Source organism: Falco punctatus (assembly GCF_963210335.1).
Source record: "Falco punctatus genome assembly, chromosome: 8".
NCBI lineage: Eukaryota > Metazoa > Chordata > Aves > Falconiformes > Falconidae > Falco > Falco punctatus.
Genome location: NC_137588.1, coordinates 5881723 through 5900959, shown reverse-complemented (window position 1 = coordinate 5900959; position 19237 = coordinate 5881723). Strand labels below are relative to the sequence as shown.

The 19237-nt window shown below is 48.8% G+C and overlaps 1 protein-coding gene across 1 annotated transcript in view; it reads right to left on the bottom strand.

The window, feature by feature from the left end:
• The window catches only part of SLX9 (SLX9 ribosome biogenesis factor), a 56890-nt gene extending 39017 nt beyond the window's left edge, over positions 1-17873 (bottom strand). Inside the window, exons 1-2 of the mRNA XM_080399579.1 lie at positions 17718-17873; positions 16017-16125 (exon numbers count right to left, since the gene is read on the bottom strand). Of these exons, the coding sequence (XP_080255705.1) occupies positions 16017-16125; positions 17718-17837 (229 nt within the window). The 5' untranslated portion in view covers positions 17838-17873. The remainder of the gene's footprint in view (positions 1-16016; positions 16126-17717) is intronic.
• Between the last annotated feature and the right edge of the window lie 1364 nt (positions 17874-19237).

The following is a 19237-nucleotide window of genomic DNA, read 5'->3' as shown; positions in this document are numbered from 1 at the left end:
GTTCCTCGAACAAAGAAACTAGGCTCATCATGCCCAAAATACACCCACAGAGAACACCCGTATCCCCAACACAATGTCCTATTCGTTCTCAGAAGAGAGAGGCTTCCGTTGTGAAAGAAGGGTCAGCAAAAGATCTTTCCATATTGCACGGAAGATGCTGGCAGAAAGAATATTTCTCCGCAGTGAAGAGGGCTGCTGGCACGAGCGCTGTGCCTGCTGATTCCCTAATATGGACCGAACAGTCAAATGGGTTTAGATCCGCATGTCAGGCACCTACGGACTCACCACTAGTGTCTCACTTAGCATAAGACAATTTAATCTTTTTACCCTATGGACAGGATATTAGTTTTCCCTAATGGACCAAGAGCTGCCAAGCACTATGAGACATTTTTCACATTTTTTCTGGCTTTGGTCAGCTTTTCTTTCCCCAGCAAGGGCCTTCCCGTTAGCCCTGCTTTCGCCGAGGTGTCGCAGCAAAGACATGAAGAAATGCCAGCTTCCCAGTGGATCCCAAACCAAGAGTGCAAAGCACAATCTGGACTTCTCCAGGAGGTGGGGCTGATCCAAGCCACTGCGTCCAGGAACAACGTTTGCCAGTATCAAGAAGGCTGTTCCACTTCAGTGGTTTGCAGGCTGGGATATTGCCACCCTAAAAAATATTGCAGGACAGAGAGCAGCAGCCAAGTACACCCTGCTGTACTAGGGCCTCCACCCATGTGAGGAACACGTGGCACCTACCAAGTCGTGAGGAACCTGCAGCTATATGCCTATGGGCATATGGGAGATGTGGAAAACTGCAGGATGTCAGGTGAGAACACCCAACACATTCTGAGAAAGAGGGAAAGGTGTCATGTCTCCTCCTGCCAATCCTCACACATGCTCCACCACCCCAGGCCAAGGAGCTTCAGGAAGAAGATTCAGTAAACATTCTCAGACACAAAATCCATTTGTCCAATCTCTTGAAATATTTTCTTCCAGTTAATGAAGTTTTGCTTTCACCGAGGACCTCACAAAATCAGAGCCACCTGTTGGAAGCCAATGGCTGATGCTGCTGAAACTGAAAAATCCATTTTTCCTTCTATTCCAGCTGCCTTGAACAAGCTCACATCCCCCAGAGGTCAACCGTGTTGCAAAATATTGCTAATAAGATGTGCATTGGAGGTGTTCACTCCTGGCCAGGATTTCTAAACAGCTTTCTGAAGCCAAAAACACACTAGCTGCAAAGTCAAACAGTGCTACAGCCTTCTTCTATGAATGTTACATAATAAATAATGCATTTAAGTATTGTGATGTTGGGCTCCAAATCCTAGCCTCATTTAGCCTTTAAAGACAGTGCCATAATTATAGTATTTATATTATAGAGGATGGGAGGGGGAGGGCATGGGCATACTATCAGATCTCATTTTAAGATTACCTTCAGATGAAGGAAGTCTGGTTCTTTGACTTTTTCTTCAAGCAGAAAAAGGCTGCAGCAGCTGGGGTGCAGCAAGCAAATCAATAGATGCATATGGACATATAGGTCAAATAAGAATCAGGCTGAGTGAAACACAAGTTAGCTGTGAAACATTCCTTTGGCTGCTTTTCCACATATGGTGCGAGCCGTTTGTGGTTTAATTTTAGAGAAGCTCCATCTCATTTGAGCTGCAACACTTAGAAGCTTCCAATAAGCAAGTTTTTACTATAATTGCTCTATGTTTCTTTACACTGGCTAACATTTTCATACAAGCAGTGCTGTTTTACACACTTAAAGCACTAGGAAAAGCTGAAGGAGAAACTGGAAAATTTTGTTCTGTGTCCTGCAGAGCAGGAAAATATAATTCAAAAATATAGAACTGACCTAGAAAAAGGAAGTTATTCTGCTGCCCTCTAATGAGCACATCTAACATCTGAAAAAGCACTGTCAAAGAGTTGCATTCTGTTCTGCCACAGGCACATCCTCTGCTGCTACAGAGCTGTCAGCAACGCGGTCACAGCTGGAGCAAGGCAGCACCTACCACGCAGTGAATGAAAACATGCAGAAGAAACATCTGGGTGGACCCAAGACCTATTCTGTACTTTCCTGAGCTTAAGAGTATATGGCTGTTCTGTTCCTTTTCCTTCCCTGAATAAAGAGAGGGGTTCCTAATTCTGACCTTCAGGACACAAGCAAATATTTCAGCTCACCTCTCTGCAGCTTCAACGAGGACCATTCTCCCTCGGAAGTACCCCCAAAGTACATTTGCTGCATTCACCTCGTGTCTCCCTACCTTGGCTCCGTCTGGATGCTATTCATATGTTAGATGTCTTTATTCAATCTAGCAAAGGAAATACGGTAGCCTCATGATACAGAGTTAGACCATATGCTCCACTGCCACGGAGGGCCACAATGTTGTTAGAGGTATACAGGTACAACAGAAACATGGAGGAACGACTTCCTTAAACATCTGAGAGTGTTAATGAAGCCCAAAGGAATTCAGTTCTCATGCAAGGGTGTCTCTGGATCTGCACAATGCTCAGAAGACATTCAGTTGAAAAAGGTAGTAAGGAAGGCAGAGGAACAACCACAAAGCAACGGTTTTACCTGGTAGCGAATTTAACCTCAGCTTTTACCAAGCTACGGTAATGTGGTGGGTTGACTTTGGCCCGCTGCCAGACACCCACCCAGCCGCTCCCTCATTCTCCCTCCTCAACAGGACAGGGGAGAAAATAAGTTCCTGGACCAAGGTAAACAACTGGGAGATCATTCACCAATTACCATCACAGGCAAAACAGACTCGACTTGAGGAAAATTAATTTCATGTATTGCCAAAGAAAATAGAATCAGGTGGCGAGAAACAAAAACAGACACTGAAACACCTTCCCCCACCCACCCCCTCCTCTGCAGGCTCAGTTTCACTCCTTCATTCCCAGCTCCTCTACCTCCTGCCCTGAGCAGCGCAGGGGGACAGGGAATGGCATTACAGCCAGACCATCACATCTCTCTGCCACTCTCCTCCTCACACTTGCCCACCGTGGTCCTCTCCTCAGGCTGCTCCAGTGACTGGCACACCTCCTCTCCTCCTTCTCTGACCCTGGTGTTCACAGAGCTGTTACTCACTTTTTTTCTCCTACTCCTCTGCCTGACCAGCACTTTTCCCCCTTCTTAACGATAAATTTTCCATGAGGCACCACCACCACGGCTGACAGGCTCAGCTGTGGCCGCAGTGGGTGCACTGAAGCTCTCTGGACCCAGCCATGTCCAGAACAGGGCAGCCCTGGCCTCTCCCCCTGCTACCAAAACCTTGCCACTTACACCCAGTACCAGCAAAGAGGCCAACACTCTCTATTTGAGAGGAAGAAAAGACACGAAGAAGTCATTATAACCCCATATAAACAGTATCTACACATTTGTATGCTATTTCTATAAATAAAAACCCACTCAGCTAAAGGCACTAAAGCAGCGAGTGTGCCGGCAGCTGTAAAGGAGTACCCATAAGCCCAGCCCTGGGGTCACAAATTGCTGGCATGAATCAAAAGCTATAGCCAGAAGCCTCACTGAGAAAAATATGAAAGTGCCACTGAACAAAGCAACTTAAAATAGTGATTTCTGTCACCAGAATTCCTGCAGTCTGGAACAGCCTTCCCCTACCTCCCTGCCAACACACACACCAGGTTATTTCAACTCCAAGCGCATTGCAAAATAACTACTGCATGTATAGACACAGCTTGTACCCGTCGCAGCTGGGAATGTCCTACCCATGCTAAAGAAGCCCATTCCCGGTTACATAAGAACACTCAGTGACCTGAATTTAAAAATCATCTTTATTTTGAAAGGAAGGAGAAGAAAACAGACCCAAGTAAAATCACATTTAAAAAGCCACGCAGCTAAGAAATGCAACAGAAGCAAATCGGCCCAGAGCATGCACATGCACAGCCGCATTAGGCACAAACGTCCACAATACCCACAGAAGCCAAAGTCCTTTAAGCAGATCTATTTATTTTCTGTGTGTCCTCCATGCGCAGCACCAGGGGGCCCAGAAACAAGTTTGTGTGCCCCATTATCCTGCCAGGGCTCTCTGAAACACCATGTTTTATTGGAGTTGGTTAACAGTCTCACTAAATGCAATGCTTCCAAGAATACCTTCCAGCTGAGAGCCACTCCTTGCTCAAACATCTTCTTGGATAGCCTGTTCTCCTGCAGGATCCATTTTCTGTGGTTAGCTTCACAGCATATTTGCAACACTGCCAGCTCAATCTAAACCTGTCCAAATTACTATTTCAAACAACCCAAGTGTTGCAGTACCCACTGCATTTAATCCTTGCATAGTCTTCTTTCCTATATTTAGCTTAGACAACGTTTTTTTTTAAAAAAAAAAAAAAAAAACAAACCAAAAAAACACCCCAAAACTGACTTCCTTCCTGTAAACCACTTGACTCAAAAGCTAAACCCAAATTATGTGCTGTTACCAGTTACGCCACATACAAGATCAATAATGCCACTTTTGAAGCACTAAAGGGGGCAAACATGTCCTGGTACGCAGTTTTACCCAAGTGTAGAGAAAACATTTGCGCACAAGTTGCTCACAAAGACTCTTTGAATAACTCTGCATCCCAAGGATCCCCTGAGCAGAATGGCTTTCGGCATACTATTTCTTAAGTGTGCACTGCAATCACTGGTGGCCTGAGAGGAGGAGTTGGCTCCGGGAGAGTATCAAGTTTTCCCACAATTTTTACAGGCCATATAATTATGGGCCATTAGTACTATAACTGAAGGATTACAGATTATCTGTGCCCCTATTAACAGACCGTATAATTTTAAAAACAAAAACAAAGAAGAAAACCTCAGGCAAGCCAGGCCTGCTACTATTTCAGTAAAGCATAACTTACATAGAATAACACTATAGATCCCACTTAGTCTGAATTATAGACATCAGCTTTTGAAAGATCTACTGTTAAATACACAGCCTGTAATTCAGATAAGGGCCACATCAGTAGGGCAGAAATTTATCTCTCAGTAAATCAGAAATCTGAATTATGTAGATGACAATCTTAGCATAGAAGTCCTCAGAAAAAATACCCAAGCAAAATAACCTTCCTCACATGGGCATTTCCCAGGGGTATTAGTGGAGGAAAGAGGCTGAATTTTTTCCGCACCCCAAAAGTTAGTCAAGGCAAGTCAGAAGTGGCAACACAGAAGGAGACCTTTCATCCACCCTCTACCAGCATCTACCAATTCTCTAAATAGAACATCTATTAAATATTAAACTCCCAGGACGCACATTTCAGAAATATGTTTGACAGCTTGACACAACTCCATACCGATGCTGGTAACAAGGGAAGGGCTCTAACTTCCAGAGCTGTCAATCCGCCCTCTCCACAAGCGCTTCTTCATCCCTCTCGGGACTCACTCCTTCAATTCACACAGTGTTAAACTGCTCCTCTCATGCCCCACGAGAGGTTTTCATTACCAGGACTGGTGCTGGGTGGTATCTTTGCCCTCAGTGCACAACTGTGCCTCCTCTCTCTTTGCAGCATTTAAGAATTTTATAACTTGATTATGCCAAAGCTGTAACATTAGAACAGCAAAGGCATGGATTTCAGTTCATAACCCTCTTTTATAACACTGCAGCTTCAGTACTTTCCTAAGCAGGGTTGATCTATTTTTCTGTAAGTAAGGATGTCTGACTATTTTAAACTGATTTAGCAGGAGAATACCAGGGTAGATTAGTATCCTTTTAAAGCTTTGGGAATCATAATCACGGAGCAAGACATGGCGTGACATACAAAAGACCATGCCCCATCATGCCTAACCAGGAAGGCATGGTTAGTGGCCCCAGATTCAGCAAGCCCTTCAGTGCACAAGGGACTGGCACATTTGACCTAAAAAGCACATGGTTGAGCACTCAACCTTTACAAAGGCAGGAAGAGGGCTTTGCAAAAGCACAGAGCAGCACCTTGGAAGCCTCACCAAAGGAGTCCCCAGCTCCTCGCTGAGGCCCACCCTCCTCCTCAGCCACCCAGCTTCAACGCAGCCCACAGAGCCACATGTAAAGGCTGCTCCAGGGCAAGCATGTACCTTCCACCGTCGCTAGCGGTGAACGTTACGTTACACAGCAGGCACAGGCACAGCAACCAACCACAATAAGAAGTTACAGGGATCCGACGCGTCGTTTCAAGACTCATTTCAAGCTCTTCCCACTACTGACAGCCTCCTCTCCCTGGAGCAGGCTGAAAACATCTTGGCAGCTTCAGGCACTCTGGAAAATGTTACTGTGTTTGTGTAGTGCTCAGTATCCATGACCACTTGCTAATTGGAGGAATTTTTTTAATACAAAAATGTTAATTTTAAGAACAAGGACTTAGCCACAGCTACAGGGAGGGGACAAAAAAAGCGCTAATTACTTCCATAAATATTAACACAACTGATTCCCATGATCTGGCAGGAAGCACTCACAACATGGAAATGGTCTCTCTCCAGAAGGGAAGTCAAAGCACTTGAAGCAGTGCAAGTTTCAGACGCTAATTTAGCTCTTTCCATTTAATTGCACTGACTCTAATTATAAAGTGGAGTTTCATACTGCTATTCTCACAGCCAGCACCACGCTTCCTGGACAAAAAATTGTTAAAGTAATTCTAAGCAGTGTGGATTTTTTGCTTTTTAAAAAATTATTTTTATGTAAGGCACCAATATCTTTAGCTTTCGTAGGACTCCCACTCCAAATTCTCCTAGAAGCTACCAACAGCAGGTCATTGTCCTCCATGTCAAGCAGTCCACACAGCTGTTCACCTCTGCTGAAGAACTTTGTCAACTTGACTCTTGAAGCATGGTCCCCACTCCTTTTCATCCTTTGGACCAAAGCAACAGAAAAGCCGCCTGGCTTCAAGGTGAGTTGCTGCAACATAGAGTCTTCTGTTTGAGGCTTCCTGCAGACTCTCATCTGACCTCACTGGATAGGTTTCACATACCACAAACTGCTACTGGAGCTCCTTTCAAACACAGTGAAGTTTTATAACAGCCTGCCGCTGCCTGCACCGAAACTGCCCTTACAAGGTCATCTGGCACTGTCAAGGTAAGAGCAGCTCCTAATGACACAGTCAAGAAAACAAATACTTTTTTTTTTTCAGTTTTCAGCCAGAAAGCAAGGAAGAAGGAATGTATGTTAAACTGCCACCTATAGCCATTTATCCAGGTATGGTAAAATGCTAGCTGTTACCTTATTGAACTACCAGGGTGGCTATCCTGGATGCAGCCTTGCTCTGCCAATCAGGCTAGCACATACCCTTCCAAGCTCTTCACCTGCTCTCTGCTTTCTGCTGCAAGCTATGGCATGGTCTCCTTACAGGAGCTCCCATCCACACTCAAAAGCAGCCTGCCAGTAGCCCTAAGCATGAAATAAAAGTTATTTTCAGCTACAACCAAGTCTGTAAACCTATTAATGAAGTGGTATACTGTGTTATCAAAAGTTAGCAGCATTCCTTCTCCAGGAAGTTCAAGTTTTCTGCTTGCTGCTATGCAAGAAAGTGATGCGGCTGGCCCCTGCGCCATGCCAGTCGGTGCTCAGCTGGGACCGCAGGCCTCCTGGCAGGGTCAGCCTCCTCCCATTCAGCAGCACCAGTTCAGGCTCTCGCTATGGCATGTCACACCAGTCAGGGTACAGTGATAGAAAGGGTTAGTTACAGCTCAGCTCAAGGCATGGAAGTGAGCAATGCTTTTTCAACTGTGCTTCTGCAAACAGGCAGAAGAACCGCTCCCCCAGTTAATATAATAAAGACACATACAGCATCCTTCACAGCTATTTTTGGCTGCCAAGTCATTAACCTTGGGGCTGGGGGGAGAGGTAAAGAGTATGACTTCAGCTGTTTAACCCCCACTCAGCATTTCCCCTCTCCCAGGACTTTTTCCTTTCTTGCAAATTCTTTTATTGGAGGTTTCAAGCACTTTCATGCATGACATCTGAGAAAACACCAGCTTACAGAGGGAAGTTTGCAGTTTGACTTAAAACCTGCACATGCCACTCCTGGGACACATCCTTGACCTATGCACGGTACACAAAGGACACAGACACCCTACAGAAGGTAGGTGGGTAGGAAGGAGAGAAGCACAAAGGAGAGAGGTATGCAGCCCACGCCTGCCCTGGGAAAGTCCTCAGGGCTGAAGGTGGTTACACTTAGATTACTCATGTCTGCTGGGTGGTTGAAGATACAAGAGATAAGAGTCTACAAGAGAAATGAGGAACTGCCAAAACAGTTGCTGGCTTTTCTAAGCCCTTCTCCCCACATCCCTCAAGCCTGCGCAGAGAAGGGGAGCTGGTCTCTACTCAAGGCTGGATGTCCACTGCCATGTGTCATTCTCAGCCTGTTGTGGGGCAAGAGGCAAGGGACATGCAGAGCTACCCTGTGTGCCCCAAGGCCACAAAAAGCAGCCACCGCCACCACGCGCATCAGGGGCAGCAGATGAGTGGGACAGGCTGGGAACACCACTTCAAGGCTGAGCTTTATCCAAGCTGCATTAGCTGAAGGCTCCTTTAATGGAGCTTGGGTGCCCTGTTTTGAAGCCATATTGATATCCAGTCCCCACCCATGAAAGTGAGAAATCCCAGCTCAAACAGTGCTCAAACAGCTGCTCCTCCTAGGGCTGCATCTATGTGCCAAGTAGAGATTTTTGAAGGTGTTAAACCAGCTTAAGAGAGAGCATTTCAATACTCCCAAAATTCACACAGACCAAAGCCTGGGCAGCTAATAACAAAGACAGATGGAGCAGGAACATCTTGTCATTTTGGACTAGCACAACACGTCACATTTTACACACACACTGGAGATGCTACAGCCACTCCTCACAGGCCCTTCTCTGTCATCCTCAGTTTGCAGAGCAAATCGTTCTCACCCCTTTCCATCTGAAGAGTGTTATGGTGGGGAACAGCTTGAGAAAGGCACCCTGCACAAAACAAACACAAGACAGGTGTGACAGCTGCCAGCACAGAATTAAATGCCAAAGAAAAGTGACAGCAGCAAAATCCGGAAGATCCAGCAGCTTTGCACACCAGGGACACGGTGAATGACCAACACAAGCAGATTTAAAAGTACCGCATTAAGAAAAAGCATCAAAAGCTTAAAACCGATATTCAGAAAGGATGCGTTCATTAAACCCAGCAGGATTATTTTTTTTTAACCCTTCAATTACTAAACACTCCAACATGCCAGAAAAGAAAAAAAAACAAAACAAAACAACAAAAAAAACAAACAGGAAACCTCCAGCTTCATGAGGCCGGGCACTGCACAATACCCAGGCAGGCACAGCTGAAGGGGACTACACAACGTGGCAGGCAGCACGCTGTGCAGGAGGTGAAGGGAAGGATCACAACGTACACAGTGGGAAGGCTGCCAATGTCTCAATCCTGTTCGTACCAATTCACATCACCAAAAATCTGCACATAGAAAATGCACAGCACTAGGGTTAGACACGGCAGGAGGGCAGTCACACCACACTCTGCAGGGTAACACAGCAAACATCTTCCCTGCAGAAACAACCTGCTCCTACCAACAGCACAACTCTGGGATTGGCACAGAAGCATTTCACAGAGCAACGCAATTGGGGTGGGGACAGGAAAGGAAGAACCATAATATTTAAAGGCCACAAACAAGCAGAAATCCAACCAGCTGACAGGAATAAACTATAGGACACAAAGATTTGCATTTTGTCAGAGCTCCTGAAGAGCAATGGGGGACCGGCCACAGCTGCAGTTCTCCAAGCAACACAACAGTGGATCCACCGCAGTGGTAACCATGAGTCCAGACACTGCAGGCACAGCAATGCTAGAAAAGGAGATGTCTTACATGGATTCTGCCACACCACCCGTTAAAAAACAGGAAAGCAAATAATTTCACATGAAGTGTGTGCATGGTCCCATGGCAGGACCACGATGCCAACCAACCATAGGTTTTCTGCTTCTCGTTTGAAGCTACAAAAGGAGAACAGAGTTGGACAAGTGGCTGCAGAGCCCAACGAGAAGCAGATACATGACAGACACAGCAGATTTGGAACACCAAGAGCAGAAGCTGAGCTGCAAACCAGAAAGGCATAGTCAGCGACTCTGCGGAGGGAGGCCTGGTAACAAAAGGAATTCCCAGAGTACCTAAAGCGAAAAAGCAAGCCTGTACACAGCCTGCAGACTCCAACAACTCCAAGCTGTCAGGTTCCTTCTTGGCCTGATTTTTATCCTCTCCTGTCTCCACGTTTCTTCAGGAGGAAAAGGGACTTCTTTCTTTGTCGAATACTCAGCAATGTCACTCCTCTACTCCCCTCTATGTCACTGACAGAGGAACCCATGCTGCAAGACAGTCCTGGTCATCACAGGATGAAAGTTCTCAAAATACAAAGGGAAACTCAGAGAAGCTGGCCAGGGAAGTGGGGGAGTCACCATCCCTGGAGGTACTTACATAGATGTGGCACTTAGGGACATGGTTTAGTGGTGGACTTGGCAGCACTAAGATTAATGGCTAGACTCTATAATCTCAAAGGTCTTTTACAACCAAAACTTTTCTAAGATTCTATGACTATACTGCAGCATGCATGCCTGAAACTCCCCTATAGCTTTGCATACAGTTGTCTGGGTCAAGGCTTCAGCAACAGCAACATCTTGCACAATTTCCATTCAGGCTAATGTATGGAAACCTAGACTCACACAGTGGTTGGGGTTGAAAGAGACCTTCAGAGATCATCTAATCCAATCCCCTTTTCATCTTTCACTAGATCAGGTTGCTCAAAGCCTCATCTGACCCACTCTTGAACACTTCCAATGATGGGACATCTACAGCTTCTCTGGACAACCTGTTCCAGTGTCTCACCACCCACATTATAAACAAAATGCCTCTACATCCAATCTAAACCTACCTTCTCATAGACCTTACAGTCTCCTTAAGAACCCTTAACTGATCTAGGACCAGAGGCAGCAAATCGTTTTAATCTATGTTTCTGATTTTCTTGGCTCACTAGTAGCGCAGAAGGAGCTATAGCAAAGTGCAGGAAAAGCTACTCTTGCCACAACCTCAGAAATCAAGGCGACAAGCTAAGGTTTTGCAAACAGTTCTGAGGTGGGAGCACTTGTGGCTGTTGCACTTTTACTTTTTCAACAACACATCTTGTCAAAATTCCTTTCTGGAGAAGCTGAAGATAAAGCAGGAAGCTGCCAATCCAGTTGTTGATATCATTCCACAACTGGTTCATCATCCACTCCAAAAAGAAAAAACCAAAAAGGACATTCCCAGGCAAATGGTTTGCCAGAGCCACACTTGAACAGGCCCTTGCTTCAAGGAGCAAACACTGAGGAAGGAAAGCTAAAGCAAAAAAAAAAAAAAAATAGATAGAAGGCCCCATATGACAGGCCATTATTTCTGACTTAGTTGGAAACATTTAATTCCCACGCTACAGAGGCTCACCCAGATGAGATTTATTTACTCACACTAGTAACAGAAGTCCTTGTGTGGATTAGATTATGGCAAAGCATTTGATTTACATTACGTCAGTGGCTAAGTAAACTACACTGATAGGAAGCAATCACTAAACAAGTGAGTTAACTCATGGACTTAAAACTCCAGTGTTCACAGTGATGTTGCTGGCTTTTGTTACCTACGAGCATGTGGAAATCATCTGGAATCTGGTGTTAAGATGAGCTAATTATTAAAGACAAGAAGCAGAGCAGGAGAAAGTGGGCAGCAGGTCTGCTTCACAGTATGGCATGGCTCAGAGCTCCCTGTATTAAAATACTTTCCATTTTAGACCACTGCCTTTCTACCGTCACAATTGCATAAAATGAATTCCATTTTGGTGACACATTTTATTACAGTCCCACCCTTTCCCTCTCATACCACAAGAATTAGTGATGCCAGAACAGCCTAGGCTGGTACCTTGCACCGATCACAAGAAGTGTGCTGGATCAGCCTCGTAACTAAGAGAAGCAACGAGACAACTACCATGAGAGCAGCAGATACTTTGACATAGCACCCTGCCTCCACCAGACACACCAGGAATCCTCAGAAAAATGAGGCTTTCAGTTGGCAGGAACCAACACCACCTGTTTATTCTCTCAAAACAGCCTCCTTCCATCTCTTTTCAGCCCCAGCACACACCTGTGTGGGCATAGACAAACCACTTGTGTTAATCAAGATGCTAACCCTGCTATAGATGCTGAACTTTCCAGCTTATGTATTGTGCTTCACCCTGTCCCTCAGAATAACCACAGCCAAAAGAGCAGCAAAAGCTGGTCACTTAAACTGAGGAAAAGTAAGTGGGGGGAAGAAAGCAGAGAGAGAGGTCTCCTCTCTCATTGGTGGCTACAGGCAATAGCCCCCAAGCTCCAGCACAGCAGTGACTTGGTTTCCTACAGGATTGCACCCCTCTGGCCCCGGCACACCAAAGCAGGTCTACCAGATGAAGCTTTTCATCATGTGGAAGCAACCATACTCTGCTGTTGTTTAGTTAGCCCCTAGCACATCACCCAGCCCCACGGCTGGTCTGGGCCCTCCTCTTGCCCCAGCTGCCCCATACTGCCCTGGTGCTGCCTGTGTCCCTACCCTGCACATCCTGGTGGCCTGAGCCACCACACAGCCCCCCAGCTGCCTCTCTGTACTGCATATAGGGACCTCGTGGGATTTCAGACCAACGCCCAGGGCAGGGGGAACCTGTCACCAGTCCTGTTGCATCACCACAATCCATTTCCAGGACTTGATACCCTTCAATTTTTCCACCCAAGACTCAGCAAGAGCAGAGCCACCACACTCCACCTGCACGCCCCACACCTGATGAGTCCTTGCGATAAGAAACCCTGATGGCCCCCTCCATCAACCTGTGCAGCCTATTTCTGAACCCACAGAAGTGCTCAGCACTCACATCACAGATGGCTGCAGAGTTCAGAACAGAATTCGCCACGTGAGACACAAAATGTCTTGTTCAAGTGTGTGTCTACCATCTGCTACAGCTTTGCTTCTTCCAGGTTTGCAGCAGAAGGGACAGGCGACAGCTGCAGCAACCCTCCCTCACCATGCAGCTTCCAGGCTTCCACCACACCCTGCCTCGCTGCCTTCCCCCAGATGAAGAGCCCACTGCTTTTGCTTTAGGAACAACTAAACGGGCATCCCAGGCCTCTGAGCAGCCTTTCTGCCCTTTTCTCTGAACCTTTGCTGGCCAGCTACATCTTTTTTGATATGAGAGGACCAGGGCCACACATAGCCATACATAGCAGCACACACCATGGATTTATTTACGGAGCATAACAACACTCTCCAGGTCATTCTCTTTTTTTCCTACTTCTCAACAGCCAATTTGCTTTTTTACCACTGTTGAGCTCCAGGCTGACATCTTCTAAAATCTAACCCAATTCCAAATTCTTCCTCAGACTAGATTTTAATTGGCAGAGACCAGACCTGTAGGATGAAGCACAGTGTAAAAATTCAGTACACAAGGGATATTTTTCATTTGCCACTATCAGTCAATTTTACAGGTACCTCAAATAATTCAATGAATTCAAAATGTCACCTCTCTGCCTCCTGTTAAACAGGAGGGGGTGTGCTGACAGGTGGAGCCACAACACAACATCATCACTTCTTCCTTTTCCAGCAGCAAGCAATCTCACAACCCAATGTATCCTGGGCCAGCTCCACATCTGACAGCTTCAGAATTTGTTAGAGAGCACTCCGGCTCGCATAGCTTTGGTGGTTGGACTCCGCCAAGACCATTTGGTCCCCCAGTTCAGGCACAAAGCCAAAATGTGAAAGCCCAAGTGCAGAAAGAAACAGAGGCAGAATAGTAGTAGGAAGGTCTAATGTTTTACCCAGAAGTATCTTTTGCAGACACCTTTGACCAAGCTGCAGTGGTGTGGAAGCACAGAGGGAGATGCTGGCTTTTCTGGGAACTATACTTCCCCGAAGCAGAGGGATGCAAGGTCTAAGAGAGACAACAGTCAAATCCCACAGCTGCCCCTTGGGCTTGGTAATTCATCAGAGTGTTTCCTGTCAGGTCCAAGCCCTGTAACCCATCCCTTGTTTCACTCATGCCCTGCAAGCCTCTTTAAAACCTGCAAGTAATTCTTCCTGGCTTTCCCTGATGTGTCACACCACAAGGCCAGACACAAACACAAAACACAGAGGTATCAGCAATCTTAGGTAATGTGAAGCACGCCTGCACACACACAGAGGGAAGACAAATAAACCAGCTTTCTCAACTGCCACATCGCATCCTTACCAGAAAAAAAAAATTAAAAAAAATCTTCTTCACCTGTGAAAAGCACAGGAGAGAGAGAGAAAGCCTACCTACAGTCTACCAAGTTGACCTTCTCAGAGCTTGAAAACCAAGTGGGAGAGAAACACTTTTTTGTCTTGCTATTAAATCTTAAAATAACAATGTGTAGGAGAATCCTGCCCTCTCACCCTGTGCACTGAGCTAAGGGGTGATGGGAGAAAGGAGGGGGAGGGTTGGAGTAAAGTTGAGTATCCTGCTGAACAGGCTCTCAGCTGACCAGAGATCCCAGGAGACAAAGCACTTCTGCCTAGAATCTCTTTCCTAACGCCAGCGTGTCTGCATTGTATGCACAGCCTAGTTACAGCCCACTGAATTAACACAAAAAAATGAATTGATTTCCATAATGAAAAAACCTCCACATGGCTGCAGACTGATACCACAAGAAAGGGCACAGCAGCTTGGGAAGAGTTAAAAAAAAAAAAAATCAGATCACTTTTTGCCTGATTGAATTTGCAGTTTTGAGCCCCCAACCGAACACCTATTTTTAGCTGATCATCTGGAAAGTGTGAGGGAGCACAAAGCATTGGGGTCAGCATCACTGTCTGCAGGAAGCCAGCACGCAGCCTCAGGAGAGGGTTAAACATAGGCAGGCACCACACATCTGCATCATCAGCACTGCACAGGGACCAGCAGCACAGGTCTATTTATAAACCAGACATGTACAGCTGTAGCCTGCAATGAAAGGCTAGGATTGCAGGCTGTCAGCCTTCAACAACATGCTGTCTAATTTAATTAAAGAGATGGTTATGTTCACACGCACACACATATGCACACACAGTCCTTCTCCCAAGAGTTACGAACAATGAGCTCAGTGTTTCGAAAACAATACGTTTCACAAAGGTTTCTGCGCAGAGGGCAAGCAAATGTGTCTTCACACAACCTTCCCATTCCCTCACCCTGTGACCAATGGGCTACGGCTGCTTCGGCTCACCACTGCTCAGGTAACCCCAACCCCTTGGGTGGTTGCTGGGTTTGTAGCCCTAGACATGAATACAAAATATTTTAGCAATATTAATCTGCATGGAGAGAAGAAATCAATTTAGTTTGCAAACAAGGTTATTTGGGAGTCACGTACATCTTCTGCACCAGGACAGACTGCTGTGCCATCAGTTTTCATTTAGAGGTGTGAAATCTAGTTTCTGATACAGAGCTCTGCCTACCGCTAAGCAGTTAGAGGGAGCATTTCTTTGCTGGGACCAGAAAACAAACGCCTCTATCATCACCTCCCTGCTGCCACTCTGACTCCCCATACTCCCTGGGTGAGCTTGACTCTCCTGCCCAGGGACCTGACAACAGCAAATGACAGGAGGAGAAAACCGGCTGTAATCAAGCTGCTGCGGGTAAAACACAGTTGACACACAACAAGCAACTAATTTTCTGACAAAATACTGGTATGAATGGCAGCTGCTGGTGAAGCAAAAGCAGCCAGAGAAGTAGCCAAACCAGGTCACCAGCCAGGTTCTGCTGTTCCCTCAGCTCCTGAGGGCCAGGAGCCTTTGGCTGCATGAGGACTTCCCACAGGTGGGGCTCCAGCTGGATCAGGTAGCCTGAAGCTAGTTCCCCACCTAGGGAGCACTAAGCACACCCATGCCTTTCCGCCTCCTCCAACCCCAAACAGAAACCACTTCTAAAAGCCTCTGCAGGAACACAGGGAGCTGTGTTTGGGTTCGATTATCCTAGACTGGTTCTGACAGCCACCACAAATACCGTCCCCAGTGTTGTTTGCTCACAGCCGAACATGCCACTCATTCAAAATACAACAAACCTGTTCTCGAGGAGATGATGCTTCTGGAGTCCAAGTCAAGCTTCTTTACTAGAGTATCAGGGTCAATCTTCAGCCCAGAAAAAACACCAGAAGATGACAAGTCCCAGTCCTTATCCAAAAGAAACATGAAGCAGGAGTCAGTACAAATACCACCAGGTAACATTCATTAAAAAAAACATCCCCAGAACCACAAAACAAACCCAGCACCATCCAGAGGCAGGACGCACACTCCAGTGATAGCGCGTAGGTAAGTCATGCCACTGGCTTGGCCCCACCAGGATCCTCCACACAGAAAGAGGTTTCACATAGTCATGTTTTGTTTCTTTTATTCCTATCGATCTCTACCTCAACCCAACATCACCTCACTCAAGTGAATTCAAGTATTACTCCTAGGAGAACTGTGAAAGGCATCCTTAGGTACAGCCAGATTACAGGTATATAACACTACAGATAAGCAACAGATGAGCAGATTAGGTGCCTAAATCCTCAATCAATGGATATTAAGCAGATACAGCGACTACTAGCAACTTACCAAATCTTCAGTATTTAGCTGCTTTAAGCACACAATACCTCTGCAAGTCCTAAGCTTTGCAGTAGTGTCCCTGCTTGGCTTAGAAGAACGTATTATGTTAGCCAGCAGCTATGTCCCAGCACCAACACATAACTTCAGAGTGGCATAAATAGAGTTTTATATGGCACGGCCTACTCCTGAGAAAAGCTGTAGGTGCACAGAAATCATTTACTGCTGTTCTGCGTCCTTGCTGCGAGGGGGCTGGGGGAGGCACCCAGCTTGAACCTGAACTGCTTCTTAACAGTGCTGGTGAAAACAGATGCAGTCTGAATCTCCTCTGTGATTTGTGTATAAACTGCCGGCTCACCTCCACCTGCCCTAAGCTGAAACCAAAGGGAACCACTGCGAAAACGGGCCAGCAGCCGCTGACCCCTCCTCTCCCAACACTGTCCGGTAACGATCCCCAGTACCGCACCCAGGCCACCCCACGAAACGCTGCACAAGGCACCTTCTACACCAGAAGCAGTGGTGGCACGGTCTGTCACTGCCACCTCCCCGAGCTGGCTCCCCTCGCTGCATGCTAAAGGCCTGGTGACTGTGGCACAGGCTGACAGCCACGGCCGGTGGCACGGAGCGGCCACCAGCACCCCCGTGGCGGCACGCTGGGGCTCCCACGGCACACGGGTGGGGCCTTGCGCTGGGCGCCCCGGAGCCCCCGGTCCCCGCCTGCCTCCCTGCCCGCTCTGAGGAGCCGTGTCCCGGCCGAGCGTCGTGAGGGACGAGGCACAGGGCCGCAGGGCGGCGTGGCAGGCGTCACAGGCCTCTTCTAAGTGGGGAAAGGCGACCAGCCTTGGGGAAACGATCTCACTCGATCCCCTGAGATCCCGCCGGCCACCCCTGTCCCACCGGGTGTCCTCAGGTGCCCGGCGCGGCGCTGACACCCCGTGCGGGCCCTGCACCCTGACGGCCACCGCGCGGGGCCTGGCGGTGTCCCGTGAGCCGGAGGGGCCGCCCCGGGGGTGCTTGGCGGGGGGCCCGGGGGGCGACCGGCGGGGGGGCCCGGGGGGCGACCGGCGCATCAGCCGAGCCGGGCCGGGCCCGCCCCTCGCCCGCCGCCGCCCGCGCCCGGGAGGCGGAGCTCTGGTTCCCCCACGCGTGAGGCGGTCCCGCCGCCCGCCCGCCCCCGCTACCTTGCCGGCCGCCGAGCCCCAGGAGCCCGGGCCGGGGCCCGGGAGCGGTGGCGGATCCCGGGCGGGCCAGGGCCGGGGGGCGGCGCGGTGGAGCCGCGGGCGCTTGGCCTTCCCCACCATGGCGGGCGGCGCGGCGGAAGAGGCCGGGCCGGGCTGAGCCGCGCCCCGGGGCCGCCCCCGCCCGGGCGGGCCCACGGCTGGCCCTGCCGGCCCCCGGCGCGGCGCGGTACCGGGGAGCGCCCCCCCTCCCGCCGCCGGCTGAGCGCGGGGAGCGCCGCGGGGCCGCCGCAGCCAGCCCGCTCCGCGGTGGTGACTCTGAAGCGTAATGGTGGCGCGTCGCTTGGGTGGGCGGCCCGGGGGGGCTTCGTGGCCTCCGGGCGTGCGGTGGAGCAGGGAGCCTGGAGCCTGGAAACTGCTGGAAGGTGTTCGATCGGCACGCTTAGGTTAAACCCAGACGCTGCCATAAAGGCTGGTGTGAGCCCCTGGAAGAGCTGAGGCCTGTCGGTGGCACTAGCCGGAGGCCAGGGTGCCACGGCAGGACAGAAAATGGAGCTCTGAAACTCCCTGCCCAGAAACACCATCCGTAGAGGATACCTGGCGAGCCCCGTGGAGCCCAAGCATGTGTCTGACGGTGCTGCCACGGGTGGACCCAGACCCTGGCAAAACCCGACCCGCACCTTCCCACGCACGCCAGGGGATGAGATGCAAAGCCGCTTCTCCCCCCAGGTGAATAAAAAGCTCCAGCCTTGAGAACCACGGTGGGTTTGCTCTTAAAATGCCCCAACAATTAATACGTGGTTAATACGTCTTCGTTTTACGGCTGGCCTTTCTCTGCCCGTCCTGCTCTGAGCTCTGTTTCCCAGGGCCTGACGTTGGGGAGCAGCCCCAGGGACCCGCATCCCTCCCCTCACTTCGGGGCTACCCTGGGTAGCATTTTTCCACTGCATTTTTGAACCCCCCCCAAAAAAAAACCAATAAAAAAATACAATGACAAATTTCATGCTCACCACTTACCAGTTTCTTAAAGCAACGCAAACTTCTTGCCGCATGCTTCTCTACACCAACTGAAGGTTTTTTCCCTTTTCCCCAGGTTCTTCGTTCAGCCCTGGCTAGTAGCCAGCCGAGCAAAAACGTGCCAGAGGATGAAAAGAGTGAGGCTGGGGGAAGCCAGGCTGCTCCCAGCAGGAAGGCCAGCATGGATGCGTCCATCTCCTGGGCAGCAGCCACTTCCACCCAGCTGAGAGGTTGGTGAGTGTGGATTGGCGTGGGCAGCGTGGGAGTGCAAGGCAAGCTGTGCCACACAAGGGCTTGGCTGGTGGCCCCCCTTGTGGGTACCAAGGACATGGGGAAATGCAGGGAGAGGTGATGCTGCTTGGAAAGATGCCACGTCCAGCTCACAACCAAGCATACCCCTACACAAACACTAGAAGGTTGAAAAAAAAATATCTCTGAGGGTGGACATCCCACAGCCACCCCAAATCCCTGCTCCCGTCATGCCACCCATTCAGGCGGAGTATGGC